The sequence below is a fragment of the Adiantum capillus-veneris genome, chromosome 19 (assembly GCF_014529385.1).
Source record: "Adiantum capillus-veneris isolate H3 chromosome 19, ASM1452938v2, whole genome shotgun sequence".
Taxonomy (NCBI): Eukaryota; Viridiplantae; Streptophyta; class Polypodiopsida; order Polypodiales; family Pteridaceae; genus Adiantum; species Adiantum capillus-veneris.
In genome coordinates this window covers 29,422,894-29,446,041 of record NC_140949.1, presented here as the reverse complement: position 1 = coordinate 29,446,041, position 23,148 = coordinate 29,422,894, and the positions used below count along the sequence as shown (strand labels likewise).

At 42.1% G+C, this 23,148-nt stretch overlaps 1 protein-coding gene across 1 annotated transcript in view; it reads right to left on the bottom strand.

The window, feature by feature from the left end:
* Positions 1–14,227: 14,227 nt before the first annotated feature.
* Positions 14,228–23,148, bottom strand: part of LOC147433763 (uncharacterized) — a 36,196-nt gene continuing 27,275 nt past the window's right edge. The window contains exons 2-12 of the mRNA XM_086490378.1: positions 17,220–17,309; positions 17,073–17,138; positions 16,912–16,977; positions 16,762–16,850; positions 16,632–16,677; positions 16,488–16,542; positions 16,321–16,397; positions 15,224–16,240; positions 15,037–15,141; positions 14,806–14,952; positions 14,228–14,731 (exon numbers count right to left, since the gene is read on the bottom strand). Of these exons, the coding sequence (XP_086346504.1) occupies positions 14,630–14,731; positions 14,806–14,952; positions 15,037–15,141; positions 15,224–16,240; positions 16,321–16,397; positions 16,488–16,542; positions 16,632–16,677; positions 16,762–16,850; positions 16,912–16,977; positions 17,073–17,138; positions 17,220–17,309 (1,860 nt within the window). The 3' untranslated portion in view covers positions 14,228–14,629. The remainder of the gene's footprint in view (positions 14,732–14,805; positions 14,953–15,036; positions 15,142–15,223; positions 16,241–16,320; positions 16,398–16,487; positions 16,543–16,631; positions 16,678–16,761; positions 16,851–16,911; positions 16,978–17,072; positions 17,139–17,219; positions 17,310–23,148) is intronic.

The following is a 23,148-nucleotide window of genomic DNA, read 5'->3' as shown; positions in this document are numbered from 1 at the left end:
GCAGGCTAGAGGTATGCCAAAATGGCTGGTGCACACTTTGCGTGACAGTAAATTGGATGCACCTTTGTCTAGTCGTACTCGTTCAGGCTCTCACCGTGCATCTTATGCATCAGATTGTTATGCTTTGACTGTGTCTAGCTTACATGATGTTGAGGAGCCTCTGACTTTTGATGAAGCACAAAATTTAAAAAATTGGATGGCTGCCATGCAATCAGAATATGATGCACTTATAGAAAATGACACATGGAATTTATGTGATTTGCCTCCTGGCAAAAAGGCCATTGGTACGAAGTGGGTTTACAAGTTGAAACGCAAGCCGGATGGTGAGATCGATCGCCATAAGGCTCCACTTGTTGCAAAGGGTTATGCACAGCAAAAAGGCATAGATTATAAGGAGACTTTCGCTCCCACTTGTCGTATGACTACTGTGTGTTTTCTATGTGCATTGGTAGCTCATTTTGGTTGGGATGTACATCAATCAGACATTGTTACTGCTTTCTTCAATGGTGACATATTTGAGGAAGTTTATGTAATGCAGCCTCGCGGTTTTGTCATAAAAGGACAAGAGGACAAAGTATGCAAATGTAACAAGGCTTTGTATGGGTTGAAGCAATCTCCCCGTGCTTCGTATGAGAAAGCTGACACTCATTTGGTCAAACAAGGCTTTCGTAACAGTCCAACAGAAAGCACATTGTATGTAAAGCGTGAGGGTGATGTACTTCTCATTGTGGTTCTTTATGTTGATGATTTGCTTATCACTTGACCAAATGAGAGACATATTGTTGACTTTAAGGCTGATTTGAATGCTACTTTCAAGATGAAAGATTTGGGGCTGTTGCATTATTATTTGGGTATACAGTTTAAGCAGTGTGATGGTGGTATTGCCTTGTGTTAGAAAAGTTACATAGAGACATTGCTATGTAAGTTTGGACTTGAGGATTGCAAACCTATTGCCACTCCCATGGAAACAGGTTTGAAGTTGAGCCTACATGATGCTGGTGATCCTGCTGATGTCACTCTGTACCAAACTGCTGTTGGCTGCCTCATTTATGTATGCAACACGGGGCCGGATATTCAGTTTGCAGTCTCACAGCTCAGCAGATTTATGCATAGCCCAGGGTCTAAGCATTGGCAGGCTGTCAAGAGGATTTTCCGCTACCTTAGTGGCACTTTACATCTTGTCTTGTTTTATCCCAAGGGGGGATCATTGCCGCCAGACCGCCAGACTTACATGCTTTTTCGGACTCAGATTGGGCTGGTTGTTTTGACACGCGAGTGTCCACAAGTGGTTTTTGTTTCATGCTTGGCAGTTCATGTATATCATGGTTGAGCAAGAAGCAACCTACTGTGGCCACTTCGAGTTGTGAAGCTGAGTACAGGGCAGTCTTCACAGCTACGGTTGAGTGTGTATGGCTCAGACGCCTTATGGCTGATTTGGGTGTTGGACAGGACAGTGCCAACACTATCTACACTGACAGTCAGAGTGCATTGGCAGTTGCAAGGAACCCAATTTTTCATGCTCGCACAAAGCACAGTGAGGTGCATTACCACTATGTCAGGGAGAGGCTCTCAGCAGGAGAGATCAGCTTGGCTTATGTGCCAACACAGGACAACCTTGCAGATCTTTTCACAAAGGCCTTGTCTCGTGAGAAGCTTGAAGCTTTCCGCAAAGCTTTGGGCTTACTCCCCTTTGTGGACTAATCATGTCCTCAGGGCATGGCACTTCCCTTTACTCATGTGCCAACTCTCGTTCACCGCATCACTCCATGGGGGATTTGTTACCATATACATGTGGTAGTGATGTGTGTGAACACACTAGGACCGCCGGGGCATTTTTTCCCTCTTTAGGAGGTTTTTTCCCCCGTGCATTGTATATACGCCCATCACTCTAGGGCTATCTATCTTTCCATTGCACACGAAGTAACACACTCTTCATTGTGTGCCTTGAGCTTCCTTCGTCTTCTCCAAGCTGTGTGTGTTTCACTGCAACCCTAATTCCAACACTAGCACTATCACCAAAGCCATCCACTACACTATGGTTGCTTCAAGGACCAATTTCCAACAAGGGATGAGAAGAAATTTCAAGCCCATGGAAAACAAGGATTGAAATGAAGCTAAAGGGAAGAGCAATGCTCAAAACTCTTCCCAAGCCAACACCAACAACCACAAGGCCAAGAAGAAAGGAGCTTACAAAAGTAAAAATAAGCGCTCTCTCAAAGAATTAGAGGCCTTTCATAAAGACCATAAATGCTTTAAGTGTGGGGAGCAAGGACATGGTTATCGTTCTTGCCCCAAAAGAAATGTACGCAATGACACTCCTAGAGCTTCCATGGTTGAAGCTCCAAAAGAGGATACTCATTGCAAAGGTTCATTCCTCTTCTATGCTTGGAAAAAAGTAAGGGAACATGATGTCTTCATCTTGTTTGACCCTAGCTCTACTCACAACTTCATCAACGGAGTTGGCCACCAAGTTAGGCATAGCTGTTGTGATGGAAGATATTGTAATTGCTGACACAGCTTTCAAGGGATAGCAAGCCTCCGTTACTCCCTTGATTGGGAAGTTGAGGCTTCATATCCAAAGCTACGTCGACAAAGAAGACCTTTTTTTATCTCTCCTCTCCAACATGAGGATGTTATCCTAGGGGCACCATGGTTCAACCGCATGGCTACCAACTTGAAGTTCCTTGAAAGGAGAATCTATTTCACCTATAGGGAAAAGAGCATGTACATAGATGCTAATGATTCAGGGAACACCATATACCTGATAAATACGCTTGCCTGTGATAAGTCAATGGAAAGCTCTATTTTGCGTATATGATTTTTGTTAGAGAATCTGTAAATGATTCTAATGTTTTCACAAGTAGCAATAAAGAGAATCAAGATGAAGTAGAGTTGTCTAATTTCCTAAATGGATTCCAAGATCTTTTCATTGATGACATCCCTAATGAGCTGCCTCCAAAACGAGGGGATGATGACCATGTAATAGAGCTTCTACTAGGAAGCTCACCGCTTAATAAAACCTCCTTATTGAGTTTCACAAGCTCAACAAGAGGAGATCATGAGATAAGTGCATGAATTCGTGGAAAAGGGGATGGTGAGGCCTAGCTCCTCTCCATTCTATTCACCAGTACTTTTAGTGCAAAAGAAAGATGGCACATATCACATGTGTGTCGACTATAAAGCATTAAATAGGATCACTATAAATAATAATAAAAAATTCCCGTGCCACGGATAGAAGATCTATTTGGTAATTTACAAGTTTTGGCCTGGCAAATGCTCCAGCCGCATTCAACTCACGATGGACAAAAATCTTCAAGCCACTCAAATTCTCTTGAGGAGTACAAGTGACACCTCAAGGTAATCTTTCAAGTTGTGAGAGAGAATAAGCTTTTTCATTAATCAAAAGAAAAGTAATTTTTTCCTACAAGTGATTCAATATTTATGTCACATTATCTCTCAAGATGGTATATATATGAATCCATCAAAGTTGGAGGTAATAAAAGCATGGCCTAATCCAAGGAATCTACACGAGCTAACAAGCTCTATTGGTATGTGTGCATACTATAGACGCTTCATAGCAAAATTCTTTCAAATAGTAGGACCATTGCATGACTTAACAAGGAAGAACATTAAGTACTCATGGACTGCTAAAGAACAAAATGCTTCTGACAAGCTCAAAGAGAATCTTACCTTCCAACCAGTCCTCATGCTTCCAGATCTCTCAAAGCCATTTGAGGTCCAATGTGATGCTTGTGGTGATTGCCTTGGAGCAGTTTTGCTTCAAGAAGGGCATGCCATAGCATATGAGCCGAAGGCTCAATGCCGATGAGAACAGGTCTTAGGCATATACGAAGAGAGCTTTTAGCTATTCTACATGCCCTAGACACATGGAAGCACTATCTCTTGGGGGCTCCATTCATCCTATGAATGGATCACAAAGTCTCAAGTACTTCATGACGCAAACCAAGCTTTTCAACAAACAAATGAGGTGGGCAAATTTTTCTCGCAATTTAAATTTCATACTGCTCACATTTCTGGCAAGCACAATCAAGTGGTCGATGCACTTTCATGACGGCCAAGGGTAAATGTGGTGTCTATAGCAACTCACAATGATCTATCTTTTATGATAGATGAGTATGCTACTGACCAAGACTTTAAGTAGGTAATTACAACCTTTGTATTAGGGAAGAACAAAAAAGAACCATTCACCTTGAAAGATGGTTATCTTCCAAAAGGCAATAGGCTATGTGTTACTCACCAATACAATAAGAAAGTCATGTATGAATCCCATGCTTCTCCTTATGTGGGGCAAAGAGGGATTCCATAATCTACTCTTTGGGGAGTAGAAACGTATTTCTATTGGTCTACCATGAAAAGTAAACATATAAGAGTATGTTTCAAAATGCGTGGCATACCAAAAATTGAAATTTGATCGAGGGAAGCAACTTGGATTGTTTCAATCGACATGCTTAGCAAGAAAACACAATCTATGCTTGTCGAAAAGACTATTAAGGCACATCAAACGGCAACCCTCTTTAGATCTCAAATTTCAAGTATCATGGCTTGCCAACATCCATAGCGTCAGACACAGATGCTAGAATGACAAGTAAATTCTAGAAGGGTCTCTTTGAGAATCTAGGAAGTAGATTAAATTTCTCCTCCGGCCTATCATCCAAACGGATGACCAAAGTGAAATAACTCATCTAACGATTCTTGAATTCACTAAAAGCCTATGTCATGGAAGTAGATCAACATTATCAATGAGAGAAGTACCTACCTCTTATAGAGTGTGCGTACAATGACATTGTACATACTTCTATGGGGAAAGCATCTTTCGAGATTAAAGAGGGAAGGTCTAAAAGTACCTTACTACTTAAAGTATATGGGAAGATCTTCGCTGCTGACGAATATAGCCGAGACTTACAAGAATCTTTTCCGAAGATTAAAAGAGGCTATATCCATCTCAAAGCAAAGGCAAAAAGGGTTGCTGCTAATAAGCACAGAAGAGCCTTAGCCTTTAAGAAAAATGATTGGGTCTTGCTAAAGTTTCTCAAGGCTCGTCTTAGGCATACTACGGGCAAGAATCCTACGGGCCACCAAGAGTCTTATTCTAAACTAGCAAAAAGATACTATGGTCCTTTAAAATAAAAAATCTTAAGCCAATCAATGAGATGGTTTATTAGTTGAAATTGCCCAACCATTGGCTCATTCACAATGCTAACCATGAGAGCCTACTCAATCCTTACAAAGGAGAGACACAAAAATAACCAATAATTGAGGAGCCGCCAGAGATCGAAGATCAAGAAGAGGTGTTGCAGCCCCGAATCAATTCTTCGACACAAAGACAAGGTACTAAAAAACCGTAATATTATCCAATGATATCTTGTTAAGTTTAAGGATTATCCTTTTAAAGATGCTAGAGGGATGCAAGGAACCTAGCTTAAGGATAATATGAACCTTGTCAATGCTTACAATGCTACACTAGAGTAAGCAAACGAAAATGCATTTTAAATTAACAATGTTTTTGTCTTATAAGACTCATTCTCTTTCTTTTATTGTGCACAAAATTTAAGAAGTATGCATGCTTATGATCATGTTTGTGGTGACGATGTCTCCCAAACACCAAGTAGAACTTGTCACTCTACCTTGGAAGTATTATAAAAGAGTAGACATGCTTGCGGCAGCTAAGTCTCTCAAGCACCAAATGGATTAGTCATCCATTCTGGAATGATATCGTAGGGTAAAAAGGGATCCTCTACCCGCCAAGAAACATGGAATAATGACTAGGCTTTATCTTCTCTACCTCATAGTCGAGGACGAATATGATTTCACGAGAAAGGTAATGTCATAAAATATAATATCTAACTTTACCAAATGATTTTCTCATATTAAAATGATCATTTAATATAGGAAGATAAAAGGGGAACAAGAGTTAAAGTATGGATATGTGCTTCTAGACCTATCTCAACAGGGGATCAAAAGAAGAAATGGTTGCATCTCAATAGGGGTCCAAAAGGGGACGGTCTGCCAAATAGCAATGTACAATAAGTGCTTTTAGATTTATCTCAGTAAGGAACCAAGAGGAGAGATGGTTACATCTCAATAGGGGTCCAAAAGGAGGTAGTCTATCAAAGAGCAACATGCATCTAATGGAGCTTAAAGACCTTAGGGTTAGCTTCATTAAAGACCTCCAAAAGTTAGTGTTAAAAAGTCCTTTGACCTTAGGCAAGCTAGGGCTAACCTTGACGTGGGAATCCTATCCAAGCATGAGATGCTAAGAAGCTTAAAGAGGTTGGGGGAACCTTGCCAAAAGCTTGAGGTGATTTTTATGTTTAAATGACTAAGGTTCTTGAAGTGTTAAATTCAAAGATAAACTCTCAAGAGGAATGAACGTTTTCCATGTTTAATTGACTAAGTGCTTGAAGTGTTCAATTCAAACCAAATGACTTAAGAAGCATAAAAGACACATGCTTGAGTGACTAAGTGCTTGAAGTATTCAATTCAAACCAAATGAATTAAGGAGCATAAAAGACGCATGTTCAAAAATTTCTCCACATGTGGCCCTCATGATGTGCTTGAATTTTATTGGATAGGTTTTAAAGGGATCCAATGAGAATTTCAATGCATAAAAATAAATTATTAAGTTCTTTCTCTCAAAGAGGAAAAAGAGAACACATGTCCCAAATGATATAATTGAATATTACTAGAGAGAGGGAGAGAGAGAGAGAGAGAGAGAGAGAGAGAGAGAGAGAGAGTGGACCAAGCATGAGAGGGGGGACATAATCTTCCACACTCTCTCTCTCTCTCTCTCTCTCTCTCTCTCTCTCTCTCTCTCTCTCTCATTGTGTGGAGTGAAAAGTGCAAGAGCTCCATCTCCTTCTCCAAGCTTGTTGAGAAGTGGAGAGCTTACACCAACACTCTTGGCTATGGAATGCAAATCCAACTAAGAGCCATGCTTCAATGCTTAAGCTTGCCATCTTCTTCATCTTCATTACTATGCTATTATGCTATGCTAAGCAAGAAAAGTGATGATACGTGAGGAACTATTTCTTTCTCCTATGAATGATTCTTCTTCCTCTTCCCTACCCTCATTCCCCGCTAGCTCTCTCCACCTTCGAAGGTGTTTGAGGCCTTGGAACTGGGGCTTGGGATAGTCAATGCTTTTTGCAAAGTTTATGTTATGATAGTGATGCATGAAGCTTTCCATCTTCATAGCATCACCAAGGTCACAAGGAACACAAATATTGTATTGTACCAAGTCTCTTTTGATGGGAGAATCTCAAATACAAACGCCTTTTGGAGGGGGGACCAGCTCTAAGTAAATCCGGTCCTCAACTATTGTCATGTTCTCTAATACTCTCTCTCTCTCTCTCTTGCAAAAGTATTGTTCATGCCAAGTTAATTAAGTACTATGTTCATGTTGCTACCATCAATTAAGTTCACCCTCTATGTTCTCAAAGTAATCTTACAAAAATGCTCACTCTAATTCTCTTAATTTCGCTATTCTCAAATTTCATAGGCCATTCCCATTACACGGCGGCTTGTGGAGGTCGACAGAGAGTAGGGAGCTCAGGATGTGCACTATGTGTGTGGGTGAGCCAAGGTAGACAGTTCACCAGAGTCAAGGAGGAGAAACAATGTGTGTGTGTGTTATGGGGTTCATTTTTTACAACACGCAACACATTCATGAGGAGGTGTGTGTGGGTCCAATTTCGCACCATGAGGGAGCTCCTTATTACTAAAAAAATGAAGTGCGTGAGCGCTTTGGATTGGTGATGCCTACAGGCAAGTTGCACCAATCAAAGCTCGTGTGGTGGAACAGTGCCAGATGTTGGGGCAATCATAGCATAACCTAATCAACCCAAGACACACACACAAGGTGAATGGTGCTAGAGTTTCATTAAACCCATCCACACATAAGCAAACAATAGGGCATATACACTAATCACAAGATTAAAAACCAACTTAATCAACCTAATTAGAGATGTTAAATATTGTAAATCGAGTGATCATAGAAGGATAAGAGTGGTCAATGAGCAAGAAGTCGTCACATATACTCAAATCTAGAATAATGAGGAGGTGAAACTACTTCATGACAAAATGGAATAGAAGAATTAAGACTAATGAGAAAGTAGAGACTACGTTAAGAAATGCTTCTCTAATTACAATGGATTAGCACTAGCCTTCTAAGCAAGGGCATTAAGCTCAAGGCTAGGCCATCCATAAGGTGAACACGAGAGAGAGAGAGAGAGAGAGAGCTCTCTCAAGAATAGATCCTCAAGAATGAAGCCTCCTTGCATAAAGGCTTTCTTATAAAGGCTTGCACCACAATCCTTTCTACTATGGAATTAAGTTTGAGCTCTCTAGGTAGCATATACAATTTGGAACTCCCAATGAGCCCAAAACCTTATACAATGTAGATAGGAAATATTGTGCACATACATAGCACATCTCCAACTTGGTGTATAATTGGTGTAGCACGTGTTAGCCGCTGCTAACAATTTCACAAGGAACTTCTGATTCACAAAGCACCATCACTATGTCTGAACACAATCAAGAAGAGGAGAGAGTGATTGATTTCGCCAGCTTAGCTTTACACAATAATGATGCAACTACTGATGGAATTTGGGTAATTGAATTTCTTGCTCGCGAGTTACAAGAAGCTATAAAAAATCCTACTTGGCATGCTACGGTCCAAACACAGATGCAAACAAGGAATCTTATTGTCCCTACTCCCAAAGAGGATTCTTTTGTGAAGTCTTGTAAAGAGACTTCAAAAAGAGTAAATTCTCTCAAGCGGAAGAAGCACTCATCTGCTACAAGAAGAGGAAGAATCCCTCAACGTGAGGCAAAGGGAAAGAATAAATACAAAGACACAAGAGAGAAATCTCTATGAATGAATAAGATAGTCTTGTGTCATCTGATGTAGATATACTTCCTAGGAGATGTCAAAAGAATTCTCTAACCATCACTTCCCTTTGGGGGGAGAAAATCTTCAAGCTCTCATTGGGGAGAGTGAGAAAGAAGAATGAAAAGAAAGGGAGAAGGAAGAAACCATCCAGCTCTCCATCATCGTCAAGCTCATCTGAATCTGAGAATTTCTCCTACTCAAATAGTAGTTCTTCCAAAGCACAGAAGAGGAGAGGCCATCGATGCTCTCATGTTTCCTAGAAGAGAGCATCTTGCCTAAGAAAGAAGGAAGGAGGTAAAAGAGCATAACCTTCCTCTTCTTTGATGGAACTTTTGGCAATGTGGACAAAGTTTTAAGCTTTATCCATCAATTTGATACGGCCTTTGGGGATGAATTTTTTTCATCCAAACTGTGACATGTTGCTATGAATTTCCAAAAATCAGCCCATCGATGGTGGGCAAGCCTACGCTCCAAGGGAGAAGCTCTGAAGACTTCGAAAACATGCTTCCCAATGTTTCCAAGTACCGGACAGTTCTTTATAGTGCTTTAGTGCTTTACGTAGCTTTGCAAGTGATTACTTCTAAGCACTTTTAGACCACTTAACCATGCTCTATAGTGCTTGACAGACTTTTACAAGTGATTACAAGTACAAGTGCCTTTGAGGGTTCATAGTGCTATAATTCCATGTCATTCCAAGTGCACCTAAATGTTTCAGTGTGCCTCTGAGTGCTTCCAGGTTCTTCATAGTGATTTTAAGTGCTTCTAGTGATTCTAAGTCGCTTCCAAGTGTTTAAGTGCTTCATAGTGCTTTTGAGTGCTTCCAGGTGCTTCTAAGTGCTTCATAGAGCTTATAAGTGATTCATAGTGCTTCATAGAGCTTCTTAGTGGTTCATAGTGCTTCTAAGTACTTCATAGTGATTCTAAGTACTTCTAAGTGCTTCCAGCTGCTTCTAAGTGCTTCCAGCTGCTTCTAAGTGCTTCATAGTGCCTCTAAACGCTTCCAAGTGCTTCATAGTGTTCCTAAGTTCTTGCAAGTGCTTCATAATGATTCTTATTGCTTCTAAGTGCTTCATAGAGCTTCTAGGTGCTTCCAATTGCTTCATAGTGCTTCTAAGTGTTGTTAAGTGCTTTATATTGCTTCCAAGTGCTTCATAGTGCTTCCAAGTGCTTAGTGATTCTAAGTGCTTGATAATGCTCCTAATTGGTTCTAAGTGCTTTTTAATGGTTCTAAGTGTTTCCTAGAGCTTGTGAGTGCTTCTAATTGCTTCTAAGTGCTTCTAAGTGCATCTAAGTGCTTTCAAGTGATTCTAAGTGTTATTGAGTGCTTCTAAAAGCTTCCAAGTTCTTCTAGGTGCTTTTGAGTGCATCATAATGCTTAACAATGCTATAGATTTCTTGAAAGTGATTTATAATTCTTGATATTGTTTTTAAATGCGTCTTCTATTTCACAGAGAGACTTCTATATGCGGTTCCGAGAGGATCATCCAAACATAAACATCTCCCTCATATGTTTTGAAGGTCTAAATCCATACTTTGTACACAAGTTGAAGGACTGCAACACTTGTTGTTTTGAATACCATGTGAAGCTTGTATACTTCAAGGACACCCTCAATCAGCTGTGCCATGGAAGATATGGACCACATGGCTAGTCATGCAGTTGCTCGCGCCTTGTTTGCAGTCCCCATGATGGAATGGCACAGTGCACAACATCCAATTCCACATTTCTAAGCTTAACAGACCTGCAGGAGTTTGTATTCTACCCAAAACCCATTGACTCTACTTCTCACCGTAGAAAATGTCTTTTGGGAACATGCGAACATTCTGGCATTAAACGGCTCTCATTGTGTCCACACAAAAAAAGCGATGGCATCTCTACAATTACTATCAAGCTTTTTGAAAATGTTTGAGAAATGTCAAACAAAAACTCAAAAAGATCTTGTAGCTCGCCAAGTCAACCCAAGGAGTTTCACTTCCCTGCTTGAAGGCAAATTGGAAAATATCATCCAACACAATTACAAGTACAGATGTGTTTGGGTAACTTGCCTAATGATGTAATAGTATCGGTGGTGGATTTTGCAGAGAATTATTCCTTCAAGGTGCAGAATGAGATTCAATCAATGCATTGATATTCAATGCAAGTGACAATCTTGGTTCACATATTGTACTTACGTGATGCGCTTGGTGCCATTCAAAAGACGACCCACTTCTACATCTCTGATGACAAAATCCATGACACTTTATTTGTGCATCACTGCTTTCCTTTGCATAATGAATGATCGAAAGGTCAAAGATACAATGTCAAACGACAATGGGTGAAGTCTGATGGTGCGGCTTCACAAGGCATTAATTTTATTTTGTAGCCAAATACTTCAATATGACAAGTATTGAGATGATGCACAGCTTCTTTGCATATGGCCATGGGAAGGGCGAGCACGATGGGGATGGTGTGGTGCTCAAAACAGCTCTCACATAGGAGCACTTGAAATATGATGGATGGGTGTTACATGACGCTTCAAGTGTTGTCGCATTCCTCAATGCAACCCTCCGAAAACAATGTCCATTGACAGGGAAGAGGGTCAATTGTATGTTCTGGGAGGTCAAGCTTGGTGATGTAGACTATTGACAAAGTACAATGTGTCATCGTGTTATCTATGATATGTACACCAATTGTACCCTTGACTACGTGTTGGGTGCTCTCTAGGTAGAAGGAAAGCTCAAGAACATTTGAAGGTATGGCACCCTATTGACAAAGTACAATGTGTCATTGTGTTGTCCATGATATGCACACCATTTGTGCCCTTTGACTATGTGTTTGGTGCTCCCTAGGCAGAAGGACAACTCAACAGCAAGTGAGGTGGTTAGCCCGTGCGATGCAAAACCTTGGGCATGAGGTTGTGGATTCAAAATCGGGCCGTGAGGGGCTAGCGGAGTCCCCATACAACCTTGACTTTTGTGTTGCATGGGTTTAGTTTGCCTGGAGATGCCGGTATGGACTTTCGGGTCGTCGATCCCCTCACCACCCCTCATTATATGTGTTGTGTTATTTAGTCTCCAAGATCTCTTATGATGGAAAGAAATGATAGCAATCACCCAATCTTGAAGATGTTTGTGTGGAGAGAGAGAGAGAGAGAGAGAGAGAGAGAGAGAGAGAGAGGTGTAGATATGTGGTGAGTTACTAGCCACCTACCTACAAGCTAACACCCCTGTGCATGCATTGCTCTACCTACACCCATCACAAACCTTGCCAAGCATGCGGTACTTTTTGTGTTCACTGCCCTTAGGTTTTTGCGAGATCCTGGCTTTGCCCGCTATTACACTCGCTTGCAACATCACCTTCCTCTACTATCACATTGGAGCCCGCCACCTACTATTGTGCTTCAAGCTACCTTGCAAAACCCCCCACCCCACCCACCCTTATAATGCTATGCTGCTCAGCTTTTCTCTCAATGTCCATGGCCAACAATGCCAGCCCAAAGGCACACCTTTACAAAAATGAAGATAATTGTTGCTGCCTTGATGGAGAGGGACAAATTAATTGGACTTCAACCTTCAATTGCCCCCATTCTAGCTAGTTTCATGTATATATTGATCTCGATGATCTCAAGCAAGACGGAAAGCATGTTGTCAACATTGAGAAGAGCAAGGGACAACGTTAGCCTTGGGGAATTGCTATGAGGGAGGGTTCTCATTTGGAGGTAGTAGAGATGGTTAAAAGAGAAGCGTGGAGCGTGGTGCACAAATGGAGGGGAGGGAAAATAGCATAATCTCACGTGTCACAAATCACGACCAATGAGTGTGCACTACTAGCTCAAGATAACATAAGAGCTTGTAAGAGGGTGTGCACTATGAGCTCAACCTAAGATGTGCGTGCATAGCCCGCTTGAGACGAGGAATGAGAGGTCTACGTCGTCCAGTAATAACTCCACCAAAAGTTCATGGCTTTCAGTCCAAAAAAGACCAACCAAAAATATTATCATGTAATGTTTAAAGAGAAGATCCCATAGCATCATCCGCCACTGACCATCATCAATGCCTTATCTTCAAAGTCTTTGTAATGAGTATCTTCTATCCCTTTTCAACCAACCAAAAATTGTGCATTTTTAAAAAGATAACCTTTCCTTTTTCATTAACGAAAAGGGGAGGCATCACTAAAGCCTCACCCCTTTTGGGCAAGCCAAAAAGCTCAAGAAATTAGACCCATTGCATTTGGATGTGGGTGGGCTTATGCCCACCACCTATCACTAAATGGCGCTATTTGTTTGATAAAGTCTGCACATGTCCAATGGCTCTAATAAGGATTGTGCATTTTGTGTCTTTCAAACTTAATTCTCTGATTCAGAGTCAACCTAATCAAATGATTTAAGTCTCAAGTACAAATAACAGTAACGAATACATCTTCAAAGAATTCCATTGTTTTGCTTGGTTATGAATGGCATTTAGAGAGCTTAATGCTCCTCACAACCTTGCCAAAAATGGAGCTACAAGATAATGAATTAAACAATTTGAGAAAAAAAAGTAGTATGCTTTTACAATGCAAACTTATCATATGGTTTTTGGGTTGAAGCAATAAACATCACAACAGGTCACCCAACAAAGCACTACCTTCCACCTTCAAAAGATAACAATTATAGACGAATTCAAACATGGACTAATGCTTGGAATGCAGTGAGGAACTTTAGGAGTTCTTTCCCTCGTAAAATGTTCAGTACCATCCAACAAGATCTTTGCAACAGTTTTGAGAAACGTTTAAATATCTCTAACCTCAAAATCTGGGGAAGTAGATACATTGTGACCTTTGCAGCAAAATTTGGCTAAGTAGATTCATTGTGACCTTTGCAGCAAAATTTCTCCCCTCATTGCATCACTACTAGGAATCAGTTAAACCTGCAACCACTTGCATCACTCATAAAGGCAACTTTTTTGGAAAGCCACTTGTAATATTCAGAAGCACCAATTGGAAGAATGTGTCAGACCCATCCTAGACAGGGGGGAGAGTGTTTAAGTTAAAGACGAAGCTCCTTGTGTGGACTGCCTCATGTCAAATGCATAAAGCTCCAATAGCTTTAAGATGTTCACCGTGCTTTTGTAAATAGTAAGATACATCACTCACATAGGCGAAAACCACTCGCAATAGTCAACTCCTTCAAGAGTAGTGACACTTATTGCTTCAAGAGTAGTGACTCCTTCAAAAGGGAGAAGGGGGGGGGGGGGCATCCCTGCAGTCCTTTCATGCAATTGCTATGCAATTATACAGAACAGAGTTGTACATTCTTGCATCAAAAATCCTTTCTTCTGGTGCAAAGCCAAACTAAGACGTGCACAGAAATTTCACTCCTTCACAGTGCAACTTTTTGAAAGACGGCAATCATAAAGAAGGCATTAACAAAGCCACACTCAGCAAGTAACTTGACCAACAGAAAACACATCCCAACCTCTCTGTTGCACACGCTCACAGAAAATACATCCCAATAAAACTGAAGCAGGTGATTCACTTCTTGTTCTGATTATCATGCTTTGTGAATACTAGACTATCTTGAAACACGTCTTCATATACTAGACTATCTTGAAGCTCCTCGTTTGGACTGCCTCATGTCAAATGCATAAAGCTCCAATAGCCAAACTTACACCCAGCAACTGAGAAGCATCCTCTGTGCTTACAACTAGAATCTGAGAAGAAACCTCCCTGCAGGTAGGCTTATTGCTCGCCGATTTTTTTTACTAGTACGGTCTATACCTGTAATCAGAAGGACGCGACACTCGATCAGCACCAGCAGCTCCATCGTAAGGGTTTCCAGGCTGCCCCCCAGCAAAAAAGCCAAGCTGGAAAAATGATGCAGATCAGTAAGATTGCCTTCAACAGCAACGCCGACGTCAAGCATACTTCAGATGCTTACCCTTGCACTAGCATATTCATAATTCCTCTGCAGCTCAGCAGCATTACCCCATGAACTCGCATCTCCAACCCCGGACTGTGATGCAAAATTGCCCGTATAACTAGTATTTGCAGTGCTGTCCAAGGGAGTTGGCCTATCTACCGCAACCTGCAATCAAGAACCACGAAGCCAATAAATTACATAAGCAGCACAGTTAATACTACAAGCACCATACTCAACAATCATACTTACAGGCTGCCCAAGAATTTCATGCGATTGGAGAGCTACTTGTTCAGCCACCCCATCGTCAAAGAAGGTCACAAATCCAAAACCTCTATGACCAGTCTTCTTGAGATCCTACAAAGAAGAACAATGATTAAACCCACATGACCGAAGTTCTAAGATAGTGTGACCGCACATCTAACTCATAAGAACCTACCTTTGGGACATACACATCTGCAATTCTGCCAAAAGAGCTGAAATAGTTTCGTAAGTGTTCGGCAGTTGCCTCATGTGGAAGCTTCCCAACAAATACTTTGTTGCCCATTGTGGACGCATGTGGATTACTAGGCGCATACCTTCCTGCGGCCTGATCGTACATATTCGAAGCATGTCCTGCACCAGATGTTGGGGCTGCCCCTGCATATGAAGCACTTCCACCGTACCCATAATTGGGAACCTCCGGAGCAGCATATGAGACGCCACTGTCATATCCTTGCCCTGGGACTCCCGAACCACCATATGTGTAAGCACCGGACGCAAGGGTACCTGAACCCTGATCATACACGTAAGCCTGAGCAGCTGCATCACCTGCTGCAGCATTGTAATAACCTGGAGCAGCAGCTGCAGTGCTGTACTCAGCACTTTGTCCATATCCAGCAGGAAAGTTCATTCCCCCTGGCCCAGAACCATGGGAGGCACTGCCATACACGGCAGAGGGTATGCTAGATGTAACTGGGTTGGCACCGTACCCAGAAAACATTGAATACATACTGTTGAAAAGGGCAGCAGGGCCATAAGCAGAGGCTGCATTGTTTTGTGCCGCAGCTTCAGTTTCATAACCAGAAGCAGCAGCTGAAGTGTTTTCTGGAGCACTACCCTGAGTTGCATATCCAGTGGCTGATGATGGAGGTTCTTGTGAGGCTTCAGCCGCACCACCAGATGGATCGTTAGCTTGGGCACCAGCATTCTTTGCTGCTTCTACTTCTGAAGCATTGTCTGCTCCTCCAGGAGCTGTAAACCCAGGGAACCCGTAACTTGCAAGATCCACTCCCTCCATAGAGCCCCCAAGTGCACCCATCTGGGCCATCGCAGCCGCTGCAGCAGCCATGTAAAAGCCAAACTGTTCTGGAGCCATTTTAGCCCATTGATCAGGAAGTGCTTTTGCCGATTGATCAGGCTGTCTTCCAGCTTGATCGTACTGAGGCCTACCTCCAAACCCTTTCAGAGTCTCGTCCTGTACACAGCAGATAAAGATTTGAATGAGCTCAAAAACAGACCTGCAAAAGGCTTTAAAAATGTGTCCAGAAATTCTACCTTGGGTGTTGCACGGTCCACAGCTACCAAACTGCCTCCAAGCTCATGCGTCTCATTCATGATTCTGTCCACCGACTCTACAAATCATTGACACACTTGGCTTTGTGAGAGCAGAGAAATAAAGTACAGCACTACATAGCATAGATCAACGTCAAAATGAAGCAGACCTGCGTTATCAAATGTGACGAAGCCAATCCCACGATGTGATCTAGAACCAGCATCCTGCAATGCAAAAAAGCTAATATCATACCACAACCTCTAAAAATGTTAAAAACGGACAATCAACACACAAGAAGACTTAAAAACCTGACCTTGGGCATATATGCATCAACGATTCCTCCATATTTTTGAAAATAACTGCAGCGTATGAAAAAAGATCAGACAACCTGCAGAATATAAGGATGGACGAACGTAATATGAATAGGATGGCATGACACTTGCCTTCGAAACATTCCCTCAGTCACATGAGGGGGTATCCTTGCAACAAATATCCGGCTCACTTTTTTCGATGCAGAAGGAACCATCTCATCCTGCCAATTTTTTCTTAGAAAAATACAAACCCCTTCAATCAGCCATTTTTTGGAGTATTACCTTCGGAGTGGCGATTTTGACATCTAGTGAACGACCATTCAAAACATGTTGCGATGAGACAGCTTTCTGGACTAGAAATTTAACTAATCAATAAAATTGTAGGTAAAGCACATGTGAATAAAAAACGCTTTATGATCATATAGAGCGCAGGAAAAGTATACCGTAGCATCCTCCACAGTGCTAAATGTTACATAACCAAAGCCTCGTGACTGCCCTGTCATGCGGTCCTGCAGAGGAGCAGCCGACACATTGGTGAAAACCTTCCCAGGTGAAAGGTAGCTAGCCAAGAACTTAGCGCAAGAACATACCTTCATGACTATACAGTCATCAAGCTCACCATATGTTCTCATATAGTACTTTAATTCCTCAGTTTCAACATCAAATGGGAGACCCAATACCTGCTCCACCCACCATTGTCAGATGAAAAGCAGCAATTACTACATGCTTCAAACAATTTTAAAGACACTAATGTCCATAACCAACAAGGAACTGCATCGGGAATGACAAAGAAAAGCACAACCCATCCGACAGGAAACAATAAAAACAAACAGGAGAAAAGGGGGGTTCAACAAGGCATACCCGGATCTTGCTATAGAATTAGCAACCTGCAAACACACGGAAATGCACATTTGGCACATACTTCACACAATGACCCCTAGTGACTTTTCATTCCAATCTTCTCATGAATTGTTCCGATTTCAATATTTCTCATTACTCGCTTTGTAAGCTTTGATCCCACATAATAAGGAGATTCTCCTCCAAAAACAGTAATCTATCAAGATATCAAAATGATTGAGCATTGCTAATCTGCAATCCTCTTAATCCCTCTAACAGGCCCCTGATACCTTGCTATACCCTTAGCACACACTGCAAGACCATTTCTTTTCTTAACATGTCTCATCACATGCTTTTTTCCAAGTCAAGCTTTCTCAAACCTACTGATTTGTTTTCTGTTAAAGATCCGTTTGCTTTGTATCGGGATCTTGCAGCCTCTAACAGACTCATCAGCTACTCACGTCTTGCATGTGTGGAATTAGTGGTAAAATCATTTTGCCATAGAAGTATCAACTAGCAAGTGCTCACTACTGCTCACATATAAATATTTAAATTTTCCTGGATAGCATCGGATGGTTACAAATCAGCAATCAGCGAAAGGAGCACATGCACACACTTGCAAGTAAAAGACTCGATGGTAGTCGTCCAAATTACAATATCACCATCGACTCTTATCGTTCATTGTATTGACAAATATTACTGTGTCATAAGTGTCCAATCATCAAGGATACTATTTTCCGGTGAAGGTCCCAGTAGGACGCACTACACCTGCATGGGGCACGCAGATTCAATGTCCTAACTTTCTATCATGACTCCAAAGATGGGAGGGCCAACTCAACCGCCATACAGTACTAAACAAAAGCATTACATAAAGAGAGCTGATGGAGAAATAGATTGTTGATGGAGCATACTAAACACAATGGATAAACAGAATTTCCACAATATCAATTAGTGGAAACTCGGACAAAAACTGAAACCTGTTGTATGCTAATCAGCTGAGTCAATTTCATTGACATTTGTGCACGTTCGAACCCGGAAAATTTGGGGCTTTAGCAAAATTTGTCATAATTTTGCAGAATTTGCTCATATTTTGCTCAAGGGATTATGTATTAATGCAAATGGGGCAGATTCTATCACAAACCGGTGACGTGGCATGGCATGGTCTGAACACACTCCAAGTAGGGTAACAGATACACACACACCCTAGCTAAAGTGGCACCCGGAAAATCCCGCTGTAATGCTGACGTGGCAGCGCCGTATGGACCTCCACAATTTGTGGCGCAGAATGCGGAAACAGTGCTGACATGGCTGAGCTGTACGGCATTGCTTTTTCTACGCAAGGCTGAAGGAAAAACTCTACGTTTGAGAAGCTTTGCTTTATTTTTAAATGCTTTTAAAAAAAGGGCAGCTTTTGGGGCTCTGCTTTTGGCATCCCTTGTAAACCAATAAATAGATGGGCAGGGCTCCCACTCCACAGAGCATCTGGACGCAGAGTTTGAGAGTGAGACCCCTCCCACTCCTTGTACTTTGAGTTGCAGATTAATACAAAAAGAAATACCGAAAGGGAAGCCAGTCTTTGGGGCCAATATCTCTAGGCATGAAACTCCGTCGGGCTGTGTCGAATCAATTATAAACTGTGAACTGTTTTGAAGTGAATCTCTGCTAAATCGCGGTAGAACCTTGACTTGGAGTGTCCAAGTTGTTACAGTGGTATCAGAGCACGGCCGATTTCTCTTCTACCGGGAAATCCGATCCTTTTTCTCGCGACACTTATGGATTCAAACAGAGATCAGTCGACTTCCTCTGCATCTGGGGATGCGGGAAGAGATCACGAAGCAGATTCTCAGGAGGAGTATGGCCCGCCTCGGCCTACTCAGGCAAAGATTGAAAAGATGGAGCGTCGACGATTGGTTGATGATGCGACAAAGATGATGATCAATCTTGCGAAGGATCCCAAATTTGCAAAATTTTTGGCGCAGACATCCTTCGACGAAGTGCACTCTCAGTGGCGGAAGGCCACAGAACCACCCCTCAAACCGGCACTCAAGAAACCTACTACTCCGAGGATGTTAACAGAGCAAGAATTAGAAGAGGTGGTTGATACACGGGTTACCCAGCTTTTTGACGCAACCAACAAAGCCAAAACGCACGACAAAAAGCACAAGAAAGGAACTGACTTCCCGGGTTATTTGGGTCGTCAATCTGCTTTTGCCTCAGCAAGAAAACAGAAGAAGCATGTTAGATTTGAAGGAGTATCAAGTTCTTCTTCTTCTTCTTCTTCATCTAACAGTTCTTCTAGCTCTTCCGACTCGAGCGAAAAAGCAAAGCTTCGAAAAGGGCAAGAAAAAGGCAAAGAAGCCTAAGTTTCGCCTAGTTTCTGACAGTCCTACAGAGGACTCGTCTTCAAATAGTTCGGACTCCGATGATCACTGACAGTTCTACAGAGGACTCGTCTTCAGATAGTTCGGACTCTGATGATCACAGATTTTATGCAAAGAAGAAAAAAATTTATAAAGCCAACCAGTATGAATTTCTAGAGGATAAAAGCAAGAAAGTTCGAGAATTTAAAGAAGGTGGACAGTCAATTAAATTTGACACTTTTTCTAGATTCCAAGATGCTTCGAGGGCTTTGGCCTTCATACAGCAGTTTGATATAGCTTCCTCTGGAGCACATCACTCAGAGCACTCCAAGATTCGAAGGGCTACCTCTTACTTCAAGGGAAATGCTCGAACATGGTGGTCCACTCTTCTATGAACAAGAAAGCGCCAGTTAAATGGCTGAAATTTAAAAGGCTTTTTATTTCTTCCTGGTTGAATCGGGACTACGAACGCGATATACGAACTGCTTGGAACCATCTCCGGATGACCAAAAAAGATACCTTGGACGCATATTGTGAGAGATTTTGGAACTCTTTTCTACCCACTTCTTCATTTAAGAAAATCTCGTTTAAAGAAGAGATTGAGCGGTTTACCTTGGGACTTCCTACGGAGATCCGAGATCACTGCTTACAACAAAAGTCAGATTCTTTTCAAGAACGGATGAGTCATGCGACACGGGGCTTTGCCATACACTCGGGAAGTTTGACTTACCCCACAGATGAGATCATGAGGCAGAAAACAGAACAGACTTCTAAAAATGAAAGTAGAAAGAAGAAGAGCCCCCAAAATCAAAAAGATAAGGATGCACGACCCCGGCTCACTCCTCGGGAAAGAGCCAACTACATCAAAGAGGGGAAGTGTTTTGGATGCGGGAAACAAGGACAGATCTCTGCAAAGTGCCCTAAAAAGGCACAGAAAGAACAAGATGAAGAAAGGCCAAAGAGTTCAAAAGCAATTGAGAAACGTGGACGGAAAGGCAAGATGAAAGCAGGACTGGTTCCAGATTGCATGCGTACTGACCCAAGCACGATTGATGAGAGTACAGAACTTTGTCGAGCTTGGGGCAAAGTGAAAGATCGATTTTCTTTGATGGAGGAGCCAAGGCCAACTTCATTTCACTTGAATTGGCGGCACGGCTCGAGATTACACCCAATCGGATGGGGCCACAAGCAGAGGCAGTTCTAGCGACACCCGACAGAGACATAGCCATTACACATGTCATTGGCAAACTTCGCTTGCATTGTCAGGGGTATTTGGGGCACGAGGACTTCTACATAATGCCCTTGGAAGGTTGTGATATCCTCCTCGGAATTCCCTGGTACCATAAGAACAACGCCATGATCGACTATCGGGCGAGAAAAGCGACTTCGACTACAAAAAAGGGCCGAACCATTGTACTTGATGTGAAACTTAAGGGCAAGTCTGTCCCTATTGTATCGGTTTCGACCGTTTCAAAATTAATGAAATCCAGTCTGTTTGTTTACTCCATCTTTTTGAAAGAGTTGAATGATGATCATAAGACAAATATGTCTGATCTAGAAAAAGAACACCAAGATTTTCTCCACACTCATGCCGATTGCTTTTCTAAGGGCCTGCCAGGCGAGTTGCCACCAGCTCGTCCTGAGGATCATACCATTGATCTGATACCTAGAAGCACACCACCGAACCGACCACCTTATCGTGTGAGCCGAGCCCAGAATGAAGAGATTATGAACCAAGTGAAAGACCTCTTGGAAAAGGGTCTTATCCAACCGAGTACTTCACCTTACTGCTCTCCGGTGTTGGTTTTGAAGAAAGACGGATCTTTGAGAATGTGCATTGACTATAGAGCTCTCAACAAAATCACCATCAAGAACAGATTACCGATTCCTAGGATCGATGATATTCTAGACCGACTACAAGGATCCTCTTGTTTCAGCAGGATCGATTTGAAGAGCGGATAACATCAGATCCGAATCGCGCCGGGAGATGTCTACAAGACAGCTTTTCGAACAACCTTCAGTTTATTCGAGTTTTTGGTGATGCCTTTTGGGCTTACCAATGCTCCAGCGACCTTTAACCAAATGATGGACAAGATTTTCAGAGAGTACACATCTTTTGTGGCCACTTTCTTTGATGACATTATTGACTTCTCCAAGGATGAGGCAGAACATAGAGAACATCTACTGCAGGTTTTTCAGGCATTACGAGATCACAAGTTGGTGATTAATGCAAATAAAAGTGAATTTTTCCTACCCGAGATACACTTTTTGGGACACGTCTCAACAGCAGGAGTGCAGATGGACCCTGCCAAGATAGAGACTATCCGTGATTGGCCCGATTTGAAGAATGTCCATGAAGTTAGAAGCTTCTTGGGCTTTTGTTCTTACTAACGGTGGTTCATTAGAAAGTTTGCAGAGGTTGCTTCCCCTTTGCATATCTTGACACAGAAAGGAGACCCTTTCTCGTGGGGACCCACAGAGGTGACTGCCTTTCAGACATTGAAAGAGAAATTGACTACAGAACCAGTTTTGACTTTGCCGGATTTGTAGAAGTCATTTGAAGTATATTGTGATGCTTGTGCTCGTAGTCTGGGTGCGGTCTTAATGCAAGAAGGACATGTCATTGCCTACGAGAGCCGATTGTTCTCAAGGCCAGAATTGATAGCACAGATATATGAGAAAGAGCTTTTGGCCATTATCCATGCTCTTACTCAGTGGCGACATTACCTACTTGGAGCCGATTCTACAATCTTCACAGATCACCAGAGTTTACGCTACTTCTTGTCACAGAAGCAGCTATCGGAAAAGCAGATGCGGTGGGCGAACATCTTGTCCCAGTTTCACTTCCAGATTGTCCATGTGCAAGGACAGAAGAATTTGGTGGCAGATGCTTTGTCCCGAAGCCGTTGGTTCTGGCTATTTCAGCGATACACCATAGGAGCTTCGAGGATATGGTCGATCAGTATGCCACAGATACAGATTTTGCAGATATTTTCACTCGGATATGGAATGGGTAGGTAGTAGTGAGATATTCCATTCGGGATGGCTACTTGATGAAGAAAACCATGTTGTGAGTTACACAACCGTTAAGGAAAAAGGTTCTAACCGAACGCCACTGTCCACCTTTTACAGGTCACCGCAGCATTGCTACCACCTTGAAAGGTGTCGACTGATACTTCTTTTGGCCAAGACTCAAGAAGACGTGGACGATTTTGTACGCAGTTGGTTGGTATGCCAAAAAGTCAAGTTTGACAAGCATAAAGCACAGGGATTGTTACAGCCTTTACCCATACCCACCCACCCTGGAAAAGTATTGCAATGG